Here is a 19,409-nt window from a genome sequence, read left to right on the forward strand (position 1 = left end):
TCTGTCTCTCTCTGTGGCTCCTGCTCCCTTCCTTTCCCTCCCTCCCTCCCTCTTTCTCTCTCTCTCTCCCTCTCTCCCCCCCCTCTCTCTTTGTGTCTGTCTGTCTCTCTGTGTCTTCACTTCTCTCTGTCTCTGTGTGCCTCTCTCTCTCTGTCTTTGTCTCTGTCTGTCTGTCTGTTTCTCTCTGTCTCTGTCCCTCAGTCTCTGTGTCTCTCCCTCCCTCTTTCTCTTTTTTCCTTGATTGGTCCATGGTGAGGATCAGAACAGGACGGAGAAAAAAGAGAGGGAGAGGGGGAAGGGATGCTTTGAAAGCCCTCGGTCTTCAGAGGATGGTACCCAATGGAGAACATTGGTGGGTGAGGGTAAATGAAATTGGAAATGATTAGATCAGTTGTCTAGGAGTTTAGATTAGTTGATTACCTGAGTTTTTAAAAAATTCCCTTATTGTGTATGTGTGTGTGTCTGTATGTCTGTGTGTGTATGTCTGTCTGTGTATGTCTGTCTCTGTGTGTGTCTGTATGTCTGTCCGTGTGTGTGTCTGTGTGTGTGTACGAGTGTGAGTGACTGTGTGTATGTTGTGTGTGTGTGTGTGTGTGTGTGTGTGTGTGTGTGTGTGTGGTGCCTGAGTGATGCTTAGAAGTACCAGCCCTACCTCCTCTTTCCTCTCTGCCCCAGGACCCAGGTACCGAAGGCTGCTGGGAGAAGTGTTTGAAGCAGCATCTATGGCTCTCCCCCTCCCACTGCCATCCTTCCTCCACAGCTCCCCCAGTCTCAGAGACCTTTTAGGAGGCATCAGATATCACCAAAAGCATGAGAAAGGAGAAAACGGAGTTGCCACTTGCCAGGCTGTTTCTTCAGCCACATCAGAGCTCACCCGGAGACTCTGCCCCTCCTACCAGGGGGGAGGAAGAGCCAGTGAGAGAGAAAGGGCCTGCAGGAGCTCTTGGGTGGGGATGAGGCGGCAGCCGCTTCTGATGGGAGACAAGGCTTTCTTGGAGCAAGCACAGTTGCAGAAATGGGGGCCTGAAGAGAAAATGTCTTTATTGGGGGGTCTCAGGGGTTCTCACTTCCCTGGGTCTGGATGTAGCATTGGATACACACCCACTTTCCTCAGTCCCTCCGAAGCCCATGCCAGGGCACCGATGTCGATGCCGGGGGATTCCCCAGTGGTGCCCTCGTGCCCTCGGGGCGTCTCCCCCCCCCCCCAGACACACGCACACACACTCACACCGTGTTTCCGAGCCTGTCCCAAGCTAGCACGGTTTCCTTGGCCAGAGACCGTGTCCCTCTCAGGGCAAGCCCACCGGCAGTCTCAGCCTCCTGGGATGAGGGCCTACTTCTGCCCAGCCCCCTCCCCTGCCTTTTGGGGGAACATTGAAAGGAAGGTGTTCAGGGCTGGGGCCGATGGAATCTCGACCTGACCCAGCCCAGCCTGGCCTCTGCCATGGCAAGTGCCCGGGCTCAGACCCACACAGCTGTGTTGATGTCAAAGCCAGAGGCTGGGGGCTCCAGGGCCTTGGGGCAGCTTGAAGAAGGTTTCTCTCCCTGTCCGCTGCTCCCACTGCTGGGGAAGGGGAAGTACCCAGCTCCCTTGAAGTGGCCCCGTTTCTTGACTTTCTTGGAGCGTCCCACTGGGGGCTCGGTGGCCGTCGGGGTCATCCAGCCCGGCTTCTCCTTGAGTAGCCGGTCTCTGTCTGGCCGTACACTGCGCAAGAATTTCCTGAAGATGTTGGCGGTCAGGGTGAACCTCCGGCCCAGATCCCGCTGCCTGCTTCCGGACTCTGGCCCCCCGGCTCCCCCACCCACGTCGCCTTTCTCCCCACCCTTCTTATCCAGTTCCGGTAAGTCCAGCCAGTTGCCCACCAGGTCGGCGAAGACGTTGTCCCCCAAGACCAGCGGCTGCCGGTTGCGGCCTCGAGACATCAGGGTGGAGGTCCAGTCGTCGGGCTCAGCCTGCTCTGTCCTTGGCTGAAGGAAACCTGGGCTCTCCGACTCCCAAGTCCTGGCAGGAGGGGCTGGGCTGGCCCCGGGGACGCTTCTGCAGGAGGAAAGCTTGGTGCTGCTGAGGGGGAGTGGCCTGGGGGGAGAGCCGGCCCTGGGCCTGGCCGGGCCCCTGATGCCTGCCCACCTGGGGGGCTCAGGCTGAGTCCTGGGGCCCTGCAGGAAGCCGGGGGCAGGGCCCATTGCACACAGAGGAGTTGGTCCATCGCCCTCAGAGATCTCTAGCTGCTCCAGAGCCGTCTGTACCTGTAGGAGCTTCAGTTCTTGCAGGGCCCCCATCATGGAGTTCATTTGGTCATGGAGCCCATCCCCTACCTCTTTCATGGATACCTAGGAAGGAAGGAGACAGAGAAGACTCGAGTGAGAGGAAATGATGGGAAGCTCACTACCATGGCTTAGTATGGTCCTGAATCAAAAGCCCTTCTGAGGTCTTCCTCCTTTGCCTTGCTTGGAGGAGGGAGAATTTCCCCATTGAAATGGCCGCTTGGAGAGGGGCTGAGTTGAATACCCAAGTGTCTCTGATCTAATCCTTCTCTCCTTCCTTCAGCTTCTCTCTTTTTTAATGATAACATGAGATTTTCTTTTTCTTTTTTTTTTTTAATTAAAGCTTTTTAGTTTTGAAACATATGTATGGACCCTTGTGGAACCTTGTGTTCCAATCCCCCCCCCCCCTTCTCCATTCCCTCTCCCAGATGGCAAGTAGTCTAATATATGTCAAACATGGTAGAATTATAAGTTAAATCCATTATACAGTGATCTCACACAGCTTCTCTTTTCTTCCCCTAAGAGTGTCCCTGATCCGAGATGGCAGCAGGACACAGTGGAAAGAATAGCGGGGTTTGGAGCCGAAGAACCTGGGAGCACATTCTGTAAAATGGGAGTTTGGGGTGTGTTATATAAAAGGGAGTGATGGATTTGGGCTCAGGGCTGGATTCAAAACCTACATCTGATGTTACCGACCTGTAAAAGTGAGGGGTCGCACTAGAAAGCTTCCAAGGTCCCTTCCTGCAATAAACCTACGATGCTGGGATCCCGGCTCCTAGCACAGAGCTGTATTGCATGGGATTTCCTCTGTCCTTCAGGGCCTCCGGGCCCCTATTTTCTTACCATAGCTGTGTATTTGGGGGCAAGGGGGGGGATGGACTCAGGTTCTCACCAAAGGGGAGGGAGGCCAGCCCTTTCCCCAACAGTTGCCCACATCTGGCTGGAGGCAGCTGTTGAGAGGTGATGCTGGTGATGAGGAGAAGGCCTGGGACCCTGCTAGCTTTCCGAATCCTGCCCCCCCCCACTCTCAACACCTGTTCTCCCCTTGGGGTGGCGGGTCCTCCTCATTCCCAGGCAGCCCTGCTCCCCCATCTGAGGGGAGTGAAGGCCAAGTGGTGGGGGATTAGCTGTTTGTGATTCTGACTCTAGCCCCTCTACGACGGTTTACTAATCCAAGGGCCGCCAGCTGGAAGGGGCTGCCGGCCGGGTTTGGGTGAGAGCCTGGACGGGGGGAGCTTCTCTGATAACATCCACTGAAAATCTGCACCTCCGCTCGCGCTCTCGGGTCCAGGCTGCCTCGCCCCCCCCCAGACCCACCCCCGGGCTCTGCTCAGGTTACTGACACTGGACCCTGCAGAGACCATCTGTTCCCTAAGCCCCCCAGAGACCCTGATCATCTTACCTCCCCAGGCTGGCCTAATGCTGCTCGTCCTAAGCCCAGAGGGAGGAGGGAGGAGAACTGCGTGTCTATCTGAGGCTCGGCAAAGCTGGATTGTGAGGTCAGCCTTCACCAGCCAGTCTGCGTCAGAGCCTCCCCTGGCAACCTCCCTCCTCCCCCCGCCAAGGGTCAGGTCATGAGATGAGCCTGCTCAGTGTCAAGGAAGCTTCAGCTTCCCCAGACCCAGGGGCATCTCTTGTGGGTGCTGCGGGCTTCTGCATCCCCCTAAGGTGTGTGTGTGTGTGGGGGATCACCCCCAATCCGCCTGCCCAGGACCGTCCCTCTTGGGATATCACCTCTAAATACAGACTTAAGTCTGCTCCTTCCTGCTGTCACTGGGGTGGATAGTCTTGGACAGCCAGGTAAAGGGATGTTCCCCCACACATATATCCTCGTGACAGCAGAAGGAGCAGACTTAAGTCTGTATTCAATGGTGAGGGTCTCCAACCTCCCAGAAGCTCTCTCCCTCCCAGACCCCAACTCTGACAACCCCTTTCCTTTGTATTTTGCTTTTATCTCCTTCTCTCTGCCACTGACCCTCTTCTCTTAGCAGAGAAAGAGGGATGTCACTGGGAAGGAGCTTCAGAGCCCCTCCATGGTCTCACCCTCAATGGGTGGGATTCGCAGCTGAAGGAGACTAGCAAGGCTGCACAAGCACCCACTTCCTTGCTACCTCCTTTGCATAAAGAATCACTCTGCTTGCTTGGGCTCAGAATCAAAACCTTGCTGTTCTTGGGGACTCCTTCCTCTCCCCCACCTCCCGCCATCAATCAGATCTCAGCGGGACCTCTCCTTTAGGTCCCTTCTTTTCCATGTCATTGCCCCCAGCCAAGTTCCGGGCCCGATGACCTCTCCCATGAACTGTTGCAATAGCTTTGATTTCCCATTCTGTATTCTCTGGAGTTCTGTAATTCCATGTGATTTGAAATTGGGCCGAGAAAAAGTTGATTTTTGTCCTTTTGAAAAAAATAGGAAATTTTTGTATAGATCAAAAATACCTAGAATATAGGGCAGATTTTTGATGTGAAGATAGGTTTGATTTTGGCTATTTTTCTCCAAAAATTTCCCTAGTCCCCTGTCTGAGGGTATTTCATATCCACAATATCCCTCAGACCCACATTTTTGAATTCTGAGGATCTATTTCAAGACCAGAAGGGACATGGGGTCAAATTATAGAATGCCAGCCTTTGCCAGGGATTATCTAGTCATATCCTGCACATTTGTTTTGCAGAAGGAGTCACCTGGACCTTGGTGACCTGTTCAAAGTCAGACAGTTGAAGTCTCCCCACTCCTAGTCCCTTTCATTACATCATAAAACTGAAGCATGATGTAGGATCCCCCATGAGCCATCTCCCTCATCTTCCAGTTTCTCCTTCCCAAAGTATCTTACATGCCACCAATGTACCAATCTTCTCTTTAATCCTATCACTCCCTTGTTCTAAACCCTTCAACCAATTCTTGCATAAAACCCAGATTTCTTACTGTAGCATTCAAGGTCCTTCTCTGTGTAGTTCTAACCTTTTTCTCCAGTCATATATACATCTCAAGAATGCCCTCCCTGTAGACCTACTACACAATAGTCAAACTGACCTATTTATCTTTTGTTTTTTAAATGGCAGTAAGCTTTTCTGACTTCTTCTCTTTCCTCACACTCTCTCTTCCACCTAAACTGCCTTTCCTAATCTGTTATACATATTTAACTATATTGGATTAATTGCTGTCTAGGGGAGGGGGTCAGGGAGAAAAATTTGGAATACAATTTTGTAAGGGAATCTTGAAAACTATCTTTGCATGTATTTTGAAAAATAAAAAGCTATTGTTATTTAAAAATAAAATAAAATGCCTTCCCCTCTACTGGTATTCATAAAAATCCTGTTGTTCCATCAAGTTTGAAAACCCATTTGGGGTTTTCTTGGCAAAGTACTGGAGTGTTCATCATTTCCTTCTCCATATCCTTTTACAAGTAAGGAAACTGAGGTAAATAGGGTTAATAAATAGTAAATAGGATCAAACAGATAGCAAGCATTTAAGAATTTGAAATTAGGTCTTCCAGTTCCAACCCCTTATGCATTGTGCCGATGAGCTGCCTTCCTTTCCTTCACATGTCCAATCAAATACCACTTTCTTCCTAGCTAGAATGAAAGGGCTCTGAGACCGCTTAATCTAATCCCTAAACAAGTGAAATAGGTTATCCAACTATTTGAGGCTGAGAGAAGACTAGAACTCTTGATTCTTTCCATTATATCCATTTCCCAACGTAGTCTTCCAGTTAGAAATGTTTTTTGTCTGTAATACTGTTTGGAGGACCAAAGGCTCACAAAGACTTAGAACTGGAAAGAATCTTAAGAAACACTGACTCCAATCTCTTACTTTTTACAGATTTAAAAACCGAGACACAGTGGTTAAAAGACTCAGGCAGATTAGAACTCAGGTTCTTGGGCTTCCAGTGCTACGTTCATTTTGCTATTCCATGTAGCTATGGAGGAGGGGAGGGAGACCTGATTTACTCTTAAAATTTAAGTCTTAACTCCACTACTTATTAGTTGTGCTACTTATTACATATTTGATCTGCCTTATCAGAATCCCTTTGGAAGCAGAGGTTGACTCTCCTCCATCTTTCCATTCCTCAGGGCACTTGTCAGGGGCTTTATTTTCCCCAGGTGCTCATTATGTATTTGTTGACTATCACTCAGTGTACCTGGACAGATCACTGTGACCAGGCTGTCTGGCTGGCTTTGCAGGGCTGTACAGTCAGGGCTGGGCCTTGGTAAGAGACGGTCTTAGCACTGATGTGAATGGGCACTTGGCTGTCTAAGTCCTGTGCAGAACATCCTCGGCCGCGGTTGCTTTGCCAAGTCAGGAAGGCGACCTTGGGTGCTTGACTGCATCAGGTTTTACTAAGCTGGAAAGACTTCAAATAATAGCTATTGATGTCTGTGAGCGGGTAGCTGGGTTCAGAAAGGCTCATCCCCAGAGAGCTGGCCAGCAAGTGATGAATTTCTCAGCTGTGACAATTCTTGTAGTTCATTATAGGACATAGGCGGAGGGAGCGGGGAGAGCTGTGATCATTGTTGGACAAAGGTGAAATAATACCCCTTTTGAAATACTGAAGTATTGAAATGACCAAGAATAGGGCAAGCCACTGAACAAAGGCCCCATTTAAGTATTTTTGTTGTTTAGTCAGTTTTTTTTTTCAGTTGTGTCTGACTGTTCGTGGGGTTTTCTTGGCAAAGATACTCAAGTTGTTTGTCATTCCCTTCTTCAATTCCTTTTACAGATGAGAAATTGAGGCAAACAGGGTAAGTGACTTGTCCAGAGTCACAGAGCTAGGAAGTATCTGAGGCTGGATTTACCCCTGCCTTTCCTGATTCCAGTGCTGGCACTCCATCTACTGCACTATCTAGCTGGCCCCTTTCAAGTATGCATGGCACTAAATGGGCCACTGAGTTTCTTTCTTTCTTCCTCCCTTCCTCTCTCCCTCTCTTTCTTTCTCTCTCTCTCTGTCTCTCTCGCTTTCTCTTTCTTTCTTCCTCCCTTTCTCTCTTTCTTTCTTCCTCCCTTCCTCTCTGTTTCTTCCTTCCTTCCTTTCTTCCTTCCTTTCTTCCTTCCTTTCTTTCTTCCTTCCTTCCTTCCTTCCTTCCTTCCTTCCTTCCTTTCTTTCTTTCTTTCTTTCTTTCTTTCTTTCTTTCTTTCTTTCTTTCTTTCTTTCTTTCTTTCTTTCTTTCTTTCTTTCTTTCTTTCTTTCTTTTTTTCTTTCTTTTTTCCCCCTCTTTCTATGTAGGATCAAGCTGCAACTAGGAGTTAGGTAAGCAGTGGTCCAGGATACAATAAGTCAGAGTGGAAGATACACTTTAAAAAAATTTTTTTTATACTCTGGTTTCATTGGCATAGAGGAATCCTGTTTGCTTACATAGATGGAACTTTGTGCAACTTTATAGTTTTAGAGAGGTGCCTAGAACATTAAAATCAAATTATTGACCCAGGATCATATGGCCTTTTCAAAAATTACTTTTTGTAAATACATATAATTAAATATCAAAAATTCTCTTCTCTGTGGCCCAAAAATATATACATATACATACATATATGTGTGTAAAGTTACTTGCATTTCGATGAATTTTCAAAGCCTTGAGGGGAAGGGACAGGGTCAACAAGGTAGCATTTTTCAAACCTTGCTTAAGGCACATAAATGCTCTGTCCTGGCCAGCATCCAGGAGAGTGCATTTTCTGTGAAGCCTAATGCTTCTTGTGCATGAGGGACTTGAGGCTGCATTGATAAGAATTTACCAGTTCTGAAACCCTTTTTGGAATTGTGGAACCCCTTTGGCAGTGTGATGAAGTCTATGGATTCTTCTCAGAATAACACTTTTAAATAATTAACAGAAATGCTACATTTTATTTAGAAGTTAGTGAATCTAAAGAGGCAAACTTTCTTATCTACACTTCCTAAAATCAATATATAGACCCAGGTCAAAAAAAATGCAGCACAGGACTTAAAGTCAGGTGAAATCTGGGTGACTTCTGACTTGTCTGAGCCCCAGATTCCTTATCTATAAAATGGAGGTGCAAAAAATCAGAGAAGCTAAAATAATGAGATAATATTTGCCAATTCCATTTGGGCTCAGAGAATAGAGTAGGGAAAAGGAAGCAGCTTGATTAGGGGCCCCCAGGACAACAGGAACCCTAACTCCCAGTGTAGTATCCTGTGTCACAAAACTCCAGCTCTGCCACTGACTGAATATTTGCAGTGGGAAAGGAGAAAGCAGCTGTTTGCAAGGGGGTGAGTTTGGCAGGAGGAAGCCTGAGTGATGGGAAACAGGAAGGTCCTGGGGAGGGGGAGGAGGAGAAGAAGGAGAGGGAGAAGGGTGGAGGAAAAGGAGGGGGAGGAGAAAAGAGTATCAGCTGCTAGAGCTGGAACCCAACACAGAGAAAAGCTAATAGGGTCACCCTTCCCAAGCCCAAAGGGAATGATGTCACCCAAACAAGAATGGAGCCAGCAGGTGGGCTGTGTCCCTCCTCCTCTGCTGGACTGGGGAGCAGGAAGAGAGAAGGGGGGCAGCCTGGTCAAAGGGAGAGAAGCCTGGCTAGAACTTGGAGCAATTGAATCTTAGGGTCCTATCCTAATCCTATCCTTCCATCTACTCTGGGTCTCGATTTCTCTCTTTCTGAAATAAAGAATCATTCCTTCGGTTATGGAGAGCTGCTGAAGGAGACTGAGCTCCTGGTACATTGTCTCCTTCCAACCATTCCTTTGTTTTCACAGCTTCACTTCCCTACCTTCCATCCCCATTTCCCACCTTCCTGTTCAGTTATCATAATGTCTTTAGATATAATAGATATTAAATATAATATTATATAGAGTTTGAATATATTACATATAATTAATATACATATCAAATATAAGTAAAATAAAATAAAAAACTCAACATAGTGTTATTTATGCTGAGTTTAGCCACTCACCTGGGTTCAAATCCTTCCTTTAGAATTTACTAGCTGTTTAACTCCAGGAAAATCCCTTTACTTTGATTTTCCCAGCTACAAAATGGAGACAATAATAACAGTGAGTAATATGCAAGTGAAGTTTATATCAAAGTCCTCTGACTCCTGATATACTATTGAGGCAGTCTGGTGACTCAGTGGATGGAGGGTTGGACTTTAAGTGAGAAAAATATAAATTCAAATCCAGCTTTTGACTTGGTAACCCTGTATGACTTAACCTCTGTCTTCCTTAATGTCCTCCCAAGGGTATTGTGAGGGTCAAATGAGAAAAACTGAAAACATACAAATAGAATAGCTAGCTATGCAAATGCTTATCCTTTCCCTGCTCAACTCTGACTCCCAACATGAATGTTTACATGTTAGTTAGTATTAATGCTTTGGCTTTGTGTAAAGAAGAACCCTGGGCTTGGAGTTTAAAAACAGTTTCTTTTTTTCTTTTCTTTTCTTTCTTTCTTTCTTTCTTTCTTTCTTTCTTTCTTTCTTTCTTTCTTTCTTTCTTTCTTTCTTTCTTTCTTTCTTTTTCTCTCTCTCTTTCTTTTCCATGATTATTTTATTTATTTAATAATAGCTTTTTATTTTCAAAATACATGTAAAAATAACTGTCAACATGCACTCTTACAAAACCTTGTAAGGAAATAGTTCCTTAATCTGTATATAATAACATGCCATTCCCAGACAATTCACTAACTATGTGACCTTGAGATTATCCACACCCCCTAAAATCAATATATGGACCTGTGGTCAAAAGAATGCAGAACAGGACTTAAGGGCAGGTGAAATCTGGGTTCAGATTTTGCTTTTGACCTTTCGGAGCCCCAGATTCCTTATCTATAAAATTGGAGAAGCTAAAATCATGAGATAATGTTTGTCAATTCTATTTAGGCTCAGGGAATAGAGAAGGGAAAACCTCTGCCTCAGTTTCCTTATCTGGAAAATGAATTGAAAGACATTTCTTTCAAGTCACTCCAGTCTTTTATCAAGAAAGCCCTAAAATGAGGTCAGAAATGACTAAAAATGGACCCACTACCATCAAGTTCCTTCACCTCTGTGCAAGGAGGTAATCCAGAGAAAAGGGCAGTCTACTTACGTGAAAGGGGCTGTCCAGGTAAGAGAGGCAAGGATGAAGCCTCTTTAGAGACTTGAGCCCCATATTTAGTCCACTCCCAAAGCCTTCTCTGTTCTAGGCTAATTCATCGACAAGAGTGGAGGGGATTGCCTGTCAGGATCCTGTTGGGAAGATGTCCTACATAGGGCATCTTTATGGGATTGGATTTCCTCTTCCTGAATCCATGGGGACCAGGATGAGCTTGACCCATTGCAGAGACATCTCTCCCCCTCAAAGCCAGGGAGGTTGTTCATGTGATTGATAAGAGCAACGGACTGGGATCCAGGCCTGTGTCTAAACCCTGGCCAATGTGCACTTCCTACCTGTGTGATCTTTGTGCAAGTCACCTGAAGGATGAGACGTTCTCCTTCTCACTGGAAGTCTGATCCTGTCGCTCTGAGAATTGCATAGCAGGGGACGTGGTCTGTGTGTGGGCAAGGTACCTTCTGTTGCCTCCCCGGCTCCTTTTTCCCTTGGCCCCTCTGACGGATTCTCACAGCTGTGCCCTCCGTCCCTCCGTCTCACGCCCTCTGCTCAAGCAGCCAGATTCCCTGCTTGCAGGCCCCAGCTCTGCCTATGGGCTTGGCAGGCTTCCCTGCCTCCCTCCCACCCCCACCCCTCTGCCAGGAGGCTCACAAGGTCCTCACACAATCCCTTCACCACCTCTTTCCATGGCCCCCTTTCCCTCCATCCCCTCCCAGAGGCATCGGCTGAGACTCAGGGCAGGAAATGGGAACGGTCCCCCAGTGCCAAGCATTTTATTCCCGGCCCTGTGAATAGCGACCTTCATGGCCCCCCTTGGTCTTGGCTGGAGCTGCTGGATCTCCCCACAGGAAGCTACAGGGCCTAGTGGCCAGCAGGGAGGCAGCCTGAGCCAAGAGCCACAGGAGGGAAGGAGGTGGGAGGATGAGGAGGAAATAAGAGGAGAGGGGCTCGTAAAAAGGAAGAGACTAATTCTCCCATAGAAGCATCCCTTTATGGGATAATGCTTTGGCAAAAGACAGATGGACAGTCCTAATTTACTCCATCCCACCCCCCACCTCCATTACAGCTTCCTTCTCTAACATACTTCTGGCCTTTCTTCTCCCTATTCTCACTCTCCCTGTAGGTTCTCTCATCAAACTTAGCAGTCAGTGAATGTTTATTTAGCCTTATCACGGAACCAAGGAAGCTTGCCCAAGTCCCTGACCTCTAGGCCCCTCCATGCTAGTTGGAGAAGGAAGGCAGAGACCGGCTAAGCTGAAAGCAGATAGCACCCAGCCTCCCTGGAGGAATAGTCCTGGGCTGATTCAGGATATACTCGTTTCTAACTTGAATCTCTCATTCTCTAGATCTCCACCATATCCTCAGGGCTTACTGTGCTCTTCTTCTTGCTTCTCCCTAGATCTGGGGTCAACAACTTGTGGCTTGAGGACTACAGAGGGCTCTTTGAGAAAACTTTCATAAATGGGGAGCCTTATAGCTGAAAAGACAGTAGGGTGTAGTGGCGATCGAGCTGGATTCCTGGCCGGAGGATATGTGGGCTTGAATCCTGGCCCATACTGATTCTATCATCCTAGTAAGTCGCTTAACCTCTGAAAATCAGTTTCCTCATCCAGGTAAAAATAAGGATAAAAATATACACAAAAAATACATATATGTGCATATTTACTAGATTTAAGGTTTTGTGGGTGTAGAGAAATCCCTATGGGCAAGGAACTTCCTCTACCAAAGCAGATTAGAAACTTCTCTGAAAGTTAAAGAGTTAGAAAGAGACCTTTCCAGTTAGAAAGTTATTTGCCCAAAGTCTCATAACCAGATCTTCCTTCAAAAACTTGTATTCTAGGGGCAGGTGACACAGGGGATGAAGCACCAGTACTGGAGTCAGGAGAATCTGCATTCAAATCTGGTCTCAGACATTTGCTAGCTGTATCACTCTGCCTCAGTCAATCCCAATTACACCTCCCCCCTCCCCAATAAAAGAGTCTTAAAAAAGGTGTATCTTACTTAATATATTTTTAAAAAGCTGCTCTTTCCTAAAAGATTACTGCTCTTTGACTGAGAAGAGACAGTGGAGGTATAGTAAAAAGATTAATAGTTTTAGAGACAGAAGTCCTGGGTTGGAATCACTTTTTCTGTGAGTCTTTGGATAAGTCACTTCAGGAAAAAAAATCTAAAAGATTTTCCCAGGGTCTTAGCTTCCTTATCTATAAGGAGAGGAAATTGTGACTTGATCCAAACAACCTGGAATTATGGCCAAAAAGTTATAAAACTGTGTACCTTTGATCTAGCAATAATCACTTAAATCTGTTTCCCAAAGTGACCAGGGAAAAAGGAAAAGGACCTATATTTTCTAAAATATTTACAGCAGCTCTCTTTGTGGTGGCAAAGAACTGGGACCTGAAGGGGTGCCCATCAATTGGGGAATGACTAAACAAGTTGAAATATATTATTGTGATGGAACATTATGTGCTATAAGAAATGATGAGCATAATGATTGCAGAAAAACCTAGAAAGAGTTATATAAAGTGATAGAGTGGAATGAGCAGAACCAAGAGAACACTGTATATAGTAAGAAAGATATTGTTTGGAGAAAAATTGTGAAGAACTCAGTATTATCAATATTCAAACCAACTACAAAATATGTATGAGGGAAGATGCTACATACCTCCAGAGGAAGAATTGTTAAATAAAACTATATAGTATATATATATATATATATATTTGCAAATTTGTGTCAAATGATGGATTTCTCTAGAGCAGGATAGGATGGGAGGGAGGGAGGCAGTTGAGAATTTAAAATGTAATAAAAAATTTTTAAAAATGGAATTGGTGTAGCTGATCAGGTAGGATCTTTCCAGTTCTAAATCTACCTTCTTTTCCCACTTGGCAGAAACTTCTGGCCTTGTGGACATTTGGAACTGAAGAATTCCATTAAGGAAATATTGCTAGAGAGGAAGAATGTCCTACACCACAAATGTCTTCTTTCCCCTCTGGCTACTCCCTTCTTGTGTCTCTATTTACCTCTTGTGGATCAAGAATCGCCGTATCCATCCCAAATCACCTCTTTTTTCAGGGAAATATCCTTCTTCCTCCTCACCAGCACAGATGTCAGAAAATGTTTTCCTTCAAAAACTAGCTCAAAATCTTCCTTCCAAGTCTCCATGGTACTCATGCTCAGGAGGCACTGTGATGGTGTGCCCTCAGATTACTCTTCTTCCTTCTCTTCTTCCTCCTCCTCCTTTTCCTTCTCTTCTTCCTCCTCATCTCTATTTCTCTATTCCTTTCTCCCTCCCCCCCCCTTTCTATTTCTGTCTCTGTCTCTCTCATTAGTGTGTTCTACCATTAGATAGGAAGTTTCCCTTGGGAGTTTTGTTCAGGGAGCAGCTGGGGTTGGGAACTTGAAGTCTATTCATAAACTCTTTGTGGAGTTCAGGGAGTGAGCAGGCCACATGTTTCCTATGGTGTCATTTTAGCCCTGTCCCCCCAGGGTCCTGATGAAAAAAATGTTTCTGCTGCTGCTTCTACCATGGGGCCCATTTAAACTTCTTCCCTGAAACCCAGTCCCTGTGTCCGTATATACCCCTTGGGCACGGAGGTACAGACAGACACAGCGCTGGGGAAAGTCTTCCAGGTCACTCCTCTGACTAAGCCAGGATACTTCCTCACCCCTCTCTCTCCCCTGCCTTGGGCCACCACACAGCCATGTCCCAGCCTCCCCAGCTGACCTCACTTGTGAGGAAATGCATTCCTCCATGACAGTGTATATTTCCAGTTGTGATGGATGACTGGAGTAGAGGGATGGGAAACTCTACAACTTTAACCTTCAGGAGCAAATGTTTCTTGATAGCTCACTTAATTGTAGATTATCTCTGCTGAAAGCATGGTGGGCTCGAAAAGGTTATGGAAATGCACCAGACCTGGAGTGAGGGGATTTGGATTCAAATCCCAGCTCTAATTATTAATACCAATTGTAATTATGGGGAAATTAATTTCCCTTTCTGTAATTCAATTCCTTAATTGTAAAATGGAGATAAATAGTACCTGCTATAGGATGGGAGGGTATAGACGGGTTGGAATTGACATTGGAATGAGGACCCACATTGAGGGAAAATGACCAATTAGTTAAATCAGGGCTATCAAACAGGACATAAAGATCCCCTTGGAGCAACTAGGTGAATAAAGTGTCAGGTTTGAAATTAAAAAGACCTGAGTTCAAATCTAGCCTCAGACATTTACTAGCTGTGGAGCTAGGTAAGTCACTTAACCTTGTTTGCCTTAATTCCCTCATCTGTAAAGAGCTAGAAAAGGAAATAGCAACTCCCTCTAGGATCTTTGCCAAGAAAACATTAAACAGGGTCAGGAAAAGGATATGGAGGAAATGATGGAAAAGGATCTCTGTGGGCTGCATATTGACTACCTATTAGACTTATCTGTTTTATTATATTTGCATTTATTTCACTGAATATTTCCTAATTGCATTTTAATCTGGTTTGGGTCGTACTCCAGAGTGTTGTTGGCCCCCAGCAGTACATCTGACACCACTGAGTCATCAAAGTAAAACAAATGCACTTACCTACCTCCCTGGAATGTTGTAAGGAGTAGCACTGATCCACTGAAAAGATCCACAGAAGCATGAGCTCATCGCTCTATAGCTTTAGAACTGAAAATTTACAGACCAACTCCCTTATTTTCCAGATGGGAATACTTTGTGACTTACCCAGAGTATAGGGGTATAGAAACTGGATTCAAATACAAGTCTTTTGACTCTAATCTACTGATTGCTAGATTAAGGGCCGTTTCCTCTAAGATCCTGGACTGTGCTTTGTACCTCTGGTTTGTACTTAGATGTTATGCATTCTAACTATCTCTGTTCTCTTCCTGGAATGTAAACGAGGGGGGGAAGGGTCTGTGTCATATTTCGACTTTGAATCATCCCCAAAGCCTAAGCCTAGTGATCTTTAATAGGTTACTGAATTTGGTGAACGAATTAATGAATGTACTAAACAGTGAATGAAAAGTTAGCCACGGGGAGGGTGAGATCGGAAGTAGTGCAGATAATCTAAACAACAGATAATTACAGAAGCCATTTCTGGATGGCTCTAACAAGGCACGAGACATTTCCCCTTGTAGAGGGAAGGAATTGCTTTCCCTGCACACGCTGAGGATGGACCCCAGTGGCCCTCGGTGGCAAGAAGGATGGGGAAAGGGAGGAGGAAAGCACATTTGCCACGCGACATCCAAAGAGCAGATAAATGAGAATTGACTGTATTCACTTCCTCTGGCTGCCTCTCAGCTTGGTGTAGGACCAAGCAAAACACCTGCCCAGACCAGTCACTGGGAGCCAAGAGCCGCCTCTGGCTCCCGTCCCAACTGCCTTAGTCTGAGAAAGATGAAGCTAGAGGAATTACCTCCTCTGTGGCCCCCACCTGCCGTGTGGGGGAATGGTCACTCAGAGTCCGGAGCTGGCCGGAGGGTCAGGCTTGGGAGAGTCGGGAGGGAGCAGAAAACTCCCGGCTCTCTCTGCTCAGCCAAGGAAAGAGCTGCCCATTGGGAGTCTGAGAAGGCTGGCCTTGAGAAGGGGATGGAGGGTAGGGAGGTGAGAAAGTGAGGCAGGGAGAGCTCCTCTCCTGTCTGAGCATCAGTCTGGGCCCTGGGCCAGGGGTTGGCTTCCTCTCCAAAACAGTCAAAGACTGAAATGCTGCAGACAAAGCTAATGAGGGAGCTGGGTGACTCTGGTGCTTCCTTCTCCCTGCCTTCCCCGCGCCCCATCCTTTCCCTCTTTCTTCCCCTCCTCCCTCTTTGGCCTCCAGATCCTGATGGGGGTGTCGATTGAGGGAATGTATTCAGATCTGAAGCTGGGGTGCTAGTTCCTGTTTGCTTTCTTTATTCCTCTGGCATCTTCCACCCCCCCCCCCCCCAACCTCCGCTCCTCCACCCCCAGTTGTTGTGTAAAATGCAAATCAGAAGATTATTAAAATTCCAGCCTGTGCCAGAAACACCCACCCTTCCATTAACTCAGAACATGGGGTGCGGTGGAGGGGGCCCTGTCCCCCGACTCTGAGCACAAAGGAAGCCTCACTGGACTGGATTCTGAGTCTAGGCTTTTCTCTCATGCCCTGGTCCAGGATGAGGGGGCATTCTCGGCAATGACTGTGACCTTTGAAGGACATGGAGAAACACCTAGATGGAAGTCCGAGTCCTCTGTGTTGGGATTAGGTAACCTCAACAGTCTGACAATCTCCCTACCCCCAGATAGGGACCAGTCATTTCCTGTCTGCTGAACACCTCTGCAAAGAAAGTTGGTGTATGTGTGTCTGTGGGGGAAGTTAGGGGATGTGGAATTAGGGAAGAATTATATCTTATGGTCAGTGTCCATCTAGGGCCTGGCGATGAGTGTCACCACAGTTTGGGCTCTACAAAGGGGCTGAAACCAGGGTCATATTCCTGCCCTTCTCATTTCAATCTGCAGCAATCTCTTGAAAACAGACAGTTGATCTGCCAACCTTGGAGAGAGGAGCTGACACCTGGGACCCAATGACCTAAAAAAAGGCATTTTTCAAAAAATACCTATGATGATTTCACTGCTGCTAGGCTGTGTCCTCCACCTCCTGCCCCAGTCCAGTCCCATCCCCACATTGATCTCTTAAGCATGGGTGTCAAATCACTTCTCTTCACCACAACTCATCAGCACAAAGAATAATTTTGGGGATGATTTTATTAAGGCATTGCCCAATCATTGGCATTGCTGGATTGAAAGGCAAAACAAAATCATTCTATCACACAACTAGGCTAGTCATTGGACACTCTGGCTTTCTGGCTTTTGGGTTACCTTTCTGGACATCAGTTTCCTCTGATCTAAAAGGGTGAGGCAGAACAATAGGGGGTTGAGATATTTTGTGTATCTATGTCTGTCTCTCTCTGTGTCTCTTTGTGTCTCTGTGTGTGTGTCTCTCTGTCTTTGTCTCTCTCTCTCTCTCTCTCTCTCTCTCTCTCTCTCTCTCTCTCTCTCTCTCCCTTTCTCTTTCTCTCTGTCTCTCTCTGTCTCTGTCTCTCCCTCTCCCTCTCTCTCACCCCCTCTGTTTCCCCCCCTATAGAATATAAGTTTCTTGAGGGCAGGGATGCTTTCAATTTTGTCTCTCTCTCCAGTGCTTAATAATACACTTCGGGTCACACAGCAGATACTGAAATTCTTGAGAATTTATCAGTGAAAGAAAGAAGATTCCCTACTTGCACTAAACCATCTCCAGATTGACCCTACAAAGACTGTGTGAGAATATAGAGAATATAGAAGACTTCCTCTGAATGCTATAGGGATTTAACTGATTTCATAGGATCACAGAATATTAGAGCTAGAAGGGACATTAAAGCTGGTTTAATAGAATCCTGTTTTACAGAGGTAGAAACTGAGTCCCAGGGAAGAAAAGTGACTAAAATTACACAGGTAAGAAGAGGAAACGCTGAATTTAAACCCATATTCTTTGACTGAATTGAACGGAAGTGAACTAGAAACCTGTGTGGTCTGGAAGGTACACATTTGGAGTCACCGAGAAATTCGATTTCTAAGCCAAACCTTATATTTTCAACTAATTATGTAGTCTGAGCCTTCAAAAGGTTAAGTGCAGGCGGCAGGGCTCACTATCTCAGGCAGATAGATCACTTTCCCTCCTCATTTCCCCTACAACTACCTGTCCCTAAGTAGGCTTCTTTCTCTTGCACACTCCCCCCCCCCCTCCCCTCCCCCCATTCTCCCCCTTCCTAAAGCAGAGACCTAGCATCTGGCTCTGCCTCCGCAGCTCCTGCTCATCCTGGCAGCTCCCCTCCTCCCAGTGCCCAGGCCCCATTGCCGTCATTACAGCTGCCAGCCCCCAGCCCCCCTCCGGGCTGGCAGACAAGTCCGGGCAGACAGCCGGCTGGTCCTGCCCCCGCACCGCCCCTCCCCAGCCTGCCAAGCTCCAGCGGAGGGAGAGAGGAGCCCCGGGCGGTGCCGGCTTCCCTCGCGTCCCAGTGCGCGACGGTCCTCCCGAAAGCGCGGGCCCAGCTCTCCCGGGGCTGGGCCCCGCCTCGGCGGGCTTCAGGAGCCCTCCGGCGCGCTCTCGTTCCCGGCCCCGGCTGCCCAGCTCCGCGGGTCGGTGTGGCTCAGCCTGGGCCAGCCAGTGGGTGGGGGTGTCCGTCTGTCAGTGCGTCCGTCCGAGGCTGCGCGGGTCGGCGGCTTCAGGTGTCGGCCGCCTCGCGCCCCGCAGCCGCCCCTGTCTGCGCCCGAGCGTCCGTCAGAGCTTCGGGCGCTTGCCCTGCCCGTGGCCGTGGGCAGCTTCTCGTGCCCGCCTTCCGCGGTCCGCTTCCGCCTGTGGCTCAGTCTCTACCCTCTCGCTAAACTCCGCGCCAAGTTTCCTCGCGGTTCCCGGTCCGCTACCTGGGACTTTCCTTCCCCAGCCTCCGTTTCCCCACCTCCGCCTCCTGACTCTCCGCTCTCCTTCTCCTACATACACCCCGTAAGGGAGACCGGACGGCTGCAGCTCGGGACGGGGGCAGCTCCCGCCCACCGCCTCCCTGCCCGTTCCGCAGCTTACCAGCTCCTGCTTGAGGCGCCGCAGATAGCTGTCCATGTCCTTGCTCTCCATCGTCACGCTGCCATCTGCCAGGCACGGGACGGTCTCCCCCAGCTCCCTTCGGCCCCGGGGCTGGAGCGGGCTCTGCGCCAGCCGCTGGGATCCCGGCGCCGGCTCCAGAGCTGCCTGCCGGGGGTCTCCCGGCTCTTCCCCGGGACGCTGGCGGGTGGGAGAGCCCGGCGCGCACGGATCAGAGGCGCCCCTTCTTTGCACTGCTGCAGGCTTTAAGGCGGCGCAGCTCCGACTCTCCGAGCTGAGCCCGGGCGGGACTCCGCGCCCCCTCCCCTCCCCTCTCCCTCAGTCCCAGTCCCTTAGCCTCGGGTCCGCCGCGCGGGGAGGAGAAAGAAATCCAACAGCCAATAGGAGGTCAAGGGGAGATGGCGACAGCCAATAAGAAGAGCAATCTTAAGGGTAGGGGATGGGGGTGGGGAGCTGAAAGCAACAGACTAGAAGGGACGGGGAATCCGGACTAGTACTGGGACCGGGACCATTTGCCGTAGGCTACAGGCGGGGA

General features: G+C 48.0%; 1 protein-coding gene across 2 annotated transcripts; it reads right to left on the minus strand.

Annotated features, from left to right (window-relative positions):
* Positions 1-1,016: 1,016 nt before the first annotated feature.
* On the minus strand, positions 1,017-19,197 carry INKA2 (inka box actin regulator 2). 2 transcript variants are annotated; one of them, XM_031967295.1, is made up of 2 exons: positions 18,857-19,197; positions 1,017-2,331 (listed from the first exon to the last, which is right to left on the minus strand). In XM_031967295.1, the coding sequence occupies exons 1-2, from the start codon at positions 18,905-18,907 to the stop codon at positions 1,462-1,464; spliced, it is 921 nt and encodes a 306-aa protein (XP_031823155.1). In that variant the 5' UTR covers positions 18,908-19,197; the 3' UTR covers positions 1,017-1,461. The 2 variants fall into 2 exon arrangements, with proteins under 2 accessions (XP_031823155.1, XP_031823156.1); XM_031967296.1 differs by lacking the exon at positions 18,857-19,197 and adding an exon at positions 9,164-9,706.
* Positions 19,198-19,409: the final 212 nt, after the last annotated feature.

The sequence above is a fragment of the Sarcophilus harrisii genome, chromosome 4 (genome assembly GCF_902635505.1).
Source record: "Sarcophilus harrisii chromosome 4, mSarHar1.11, whole genome shotgun sequence".
In the NCBI taxonomy this organism is placed as follows: domain Eukaryota; kingdom Metazoa; phylum Chordata; class Mammalia; order Dasyuromorphia; family Dasyuridae; genus Sarcophilus; species Sarcophilus harrisii.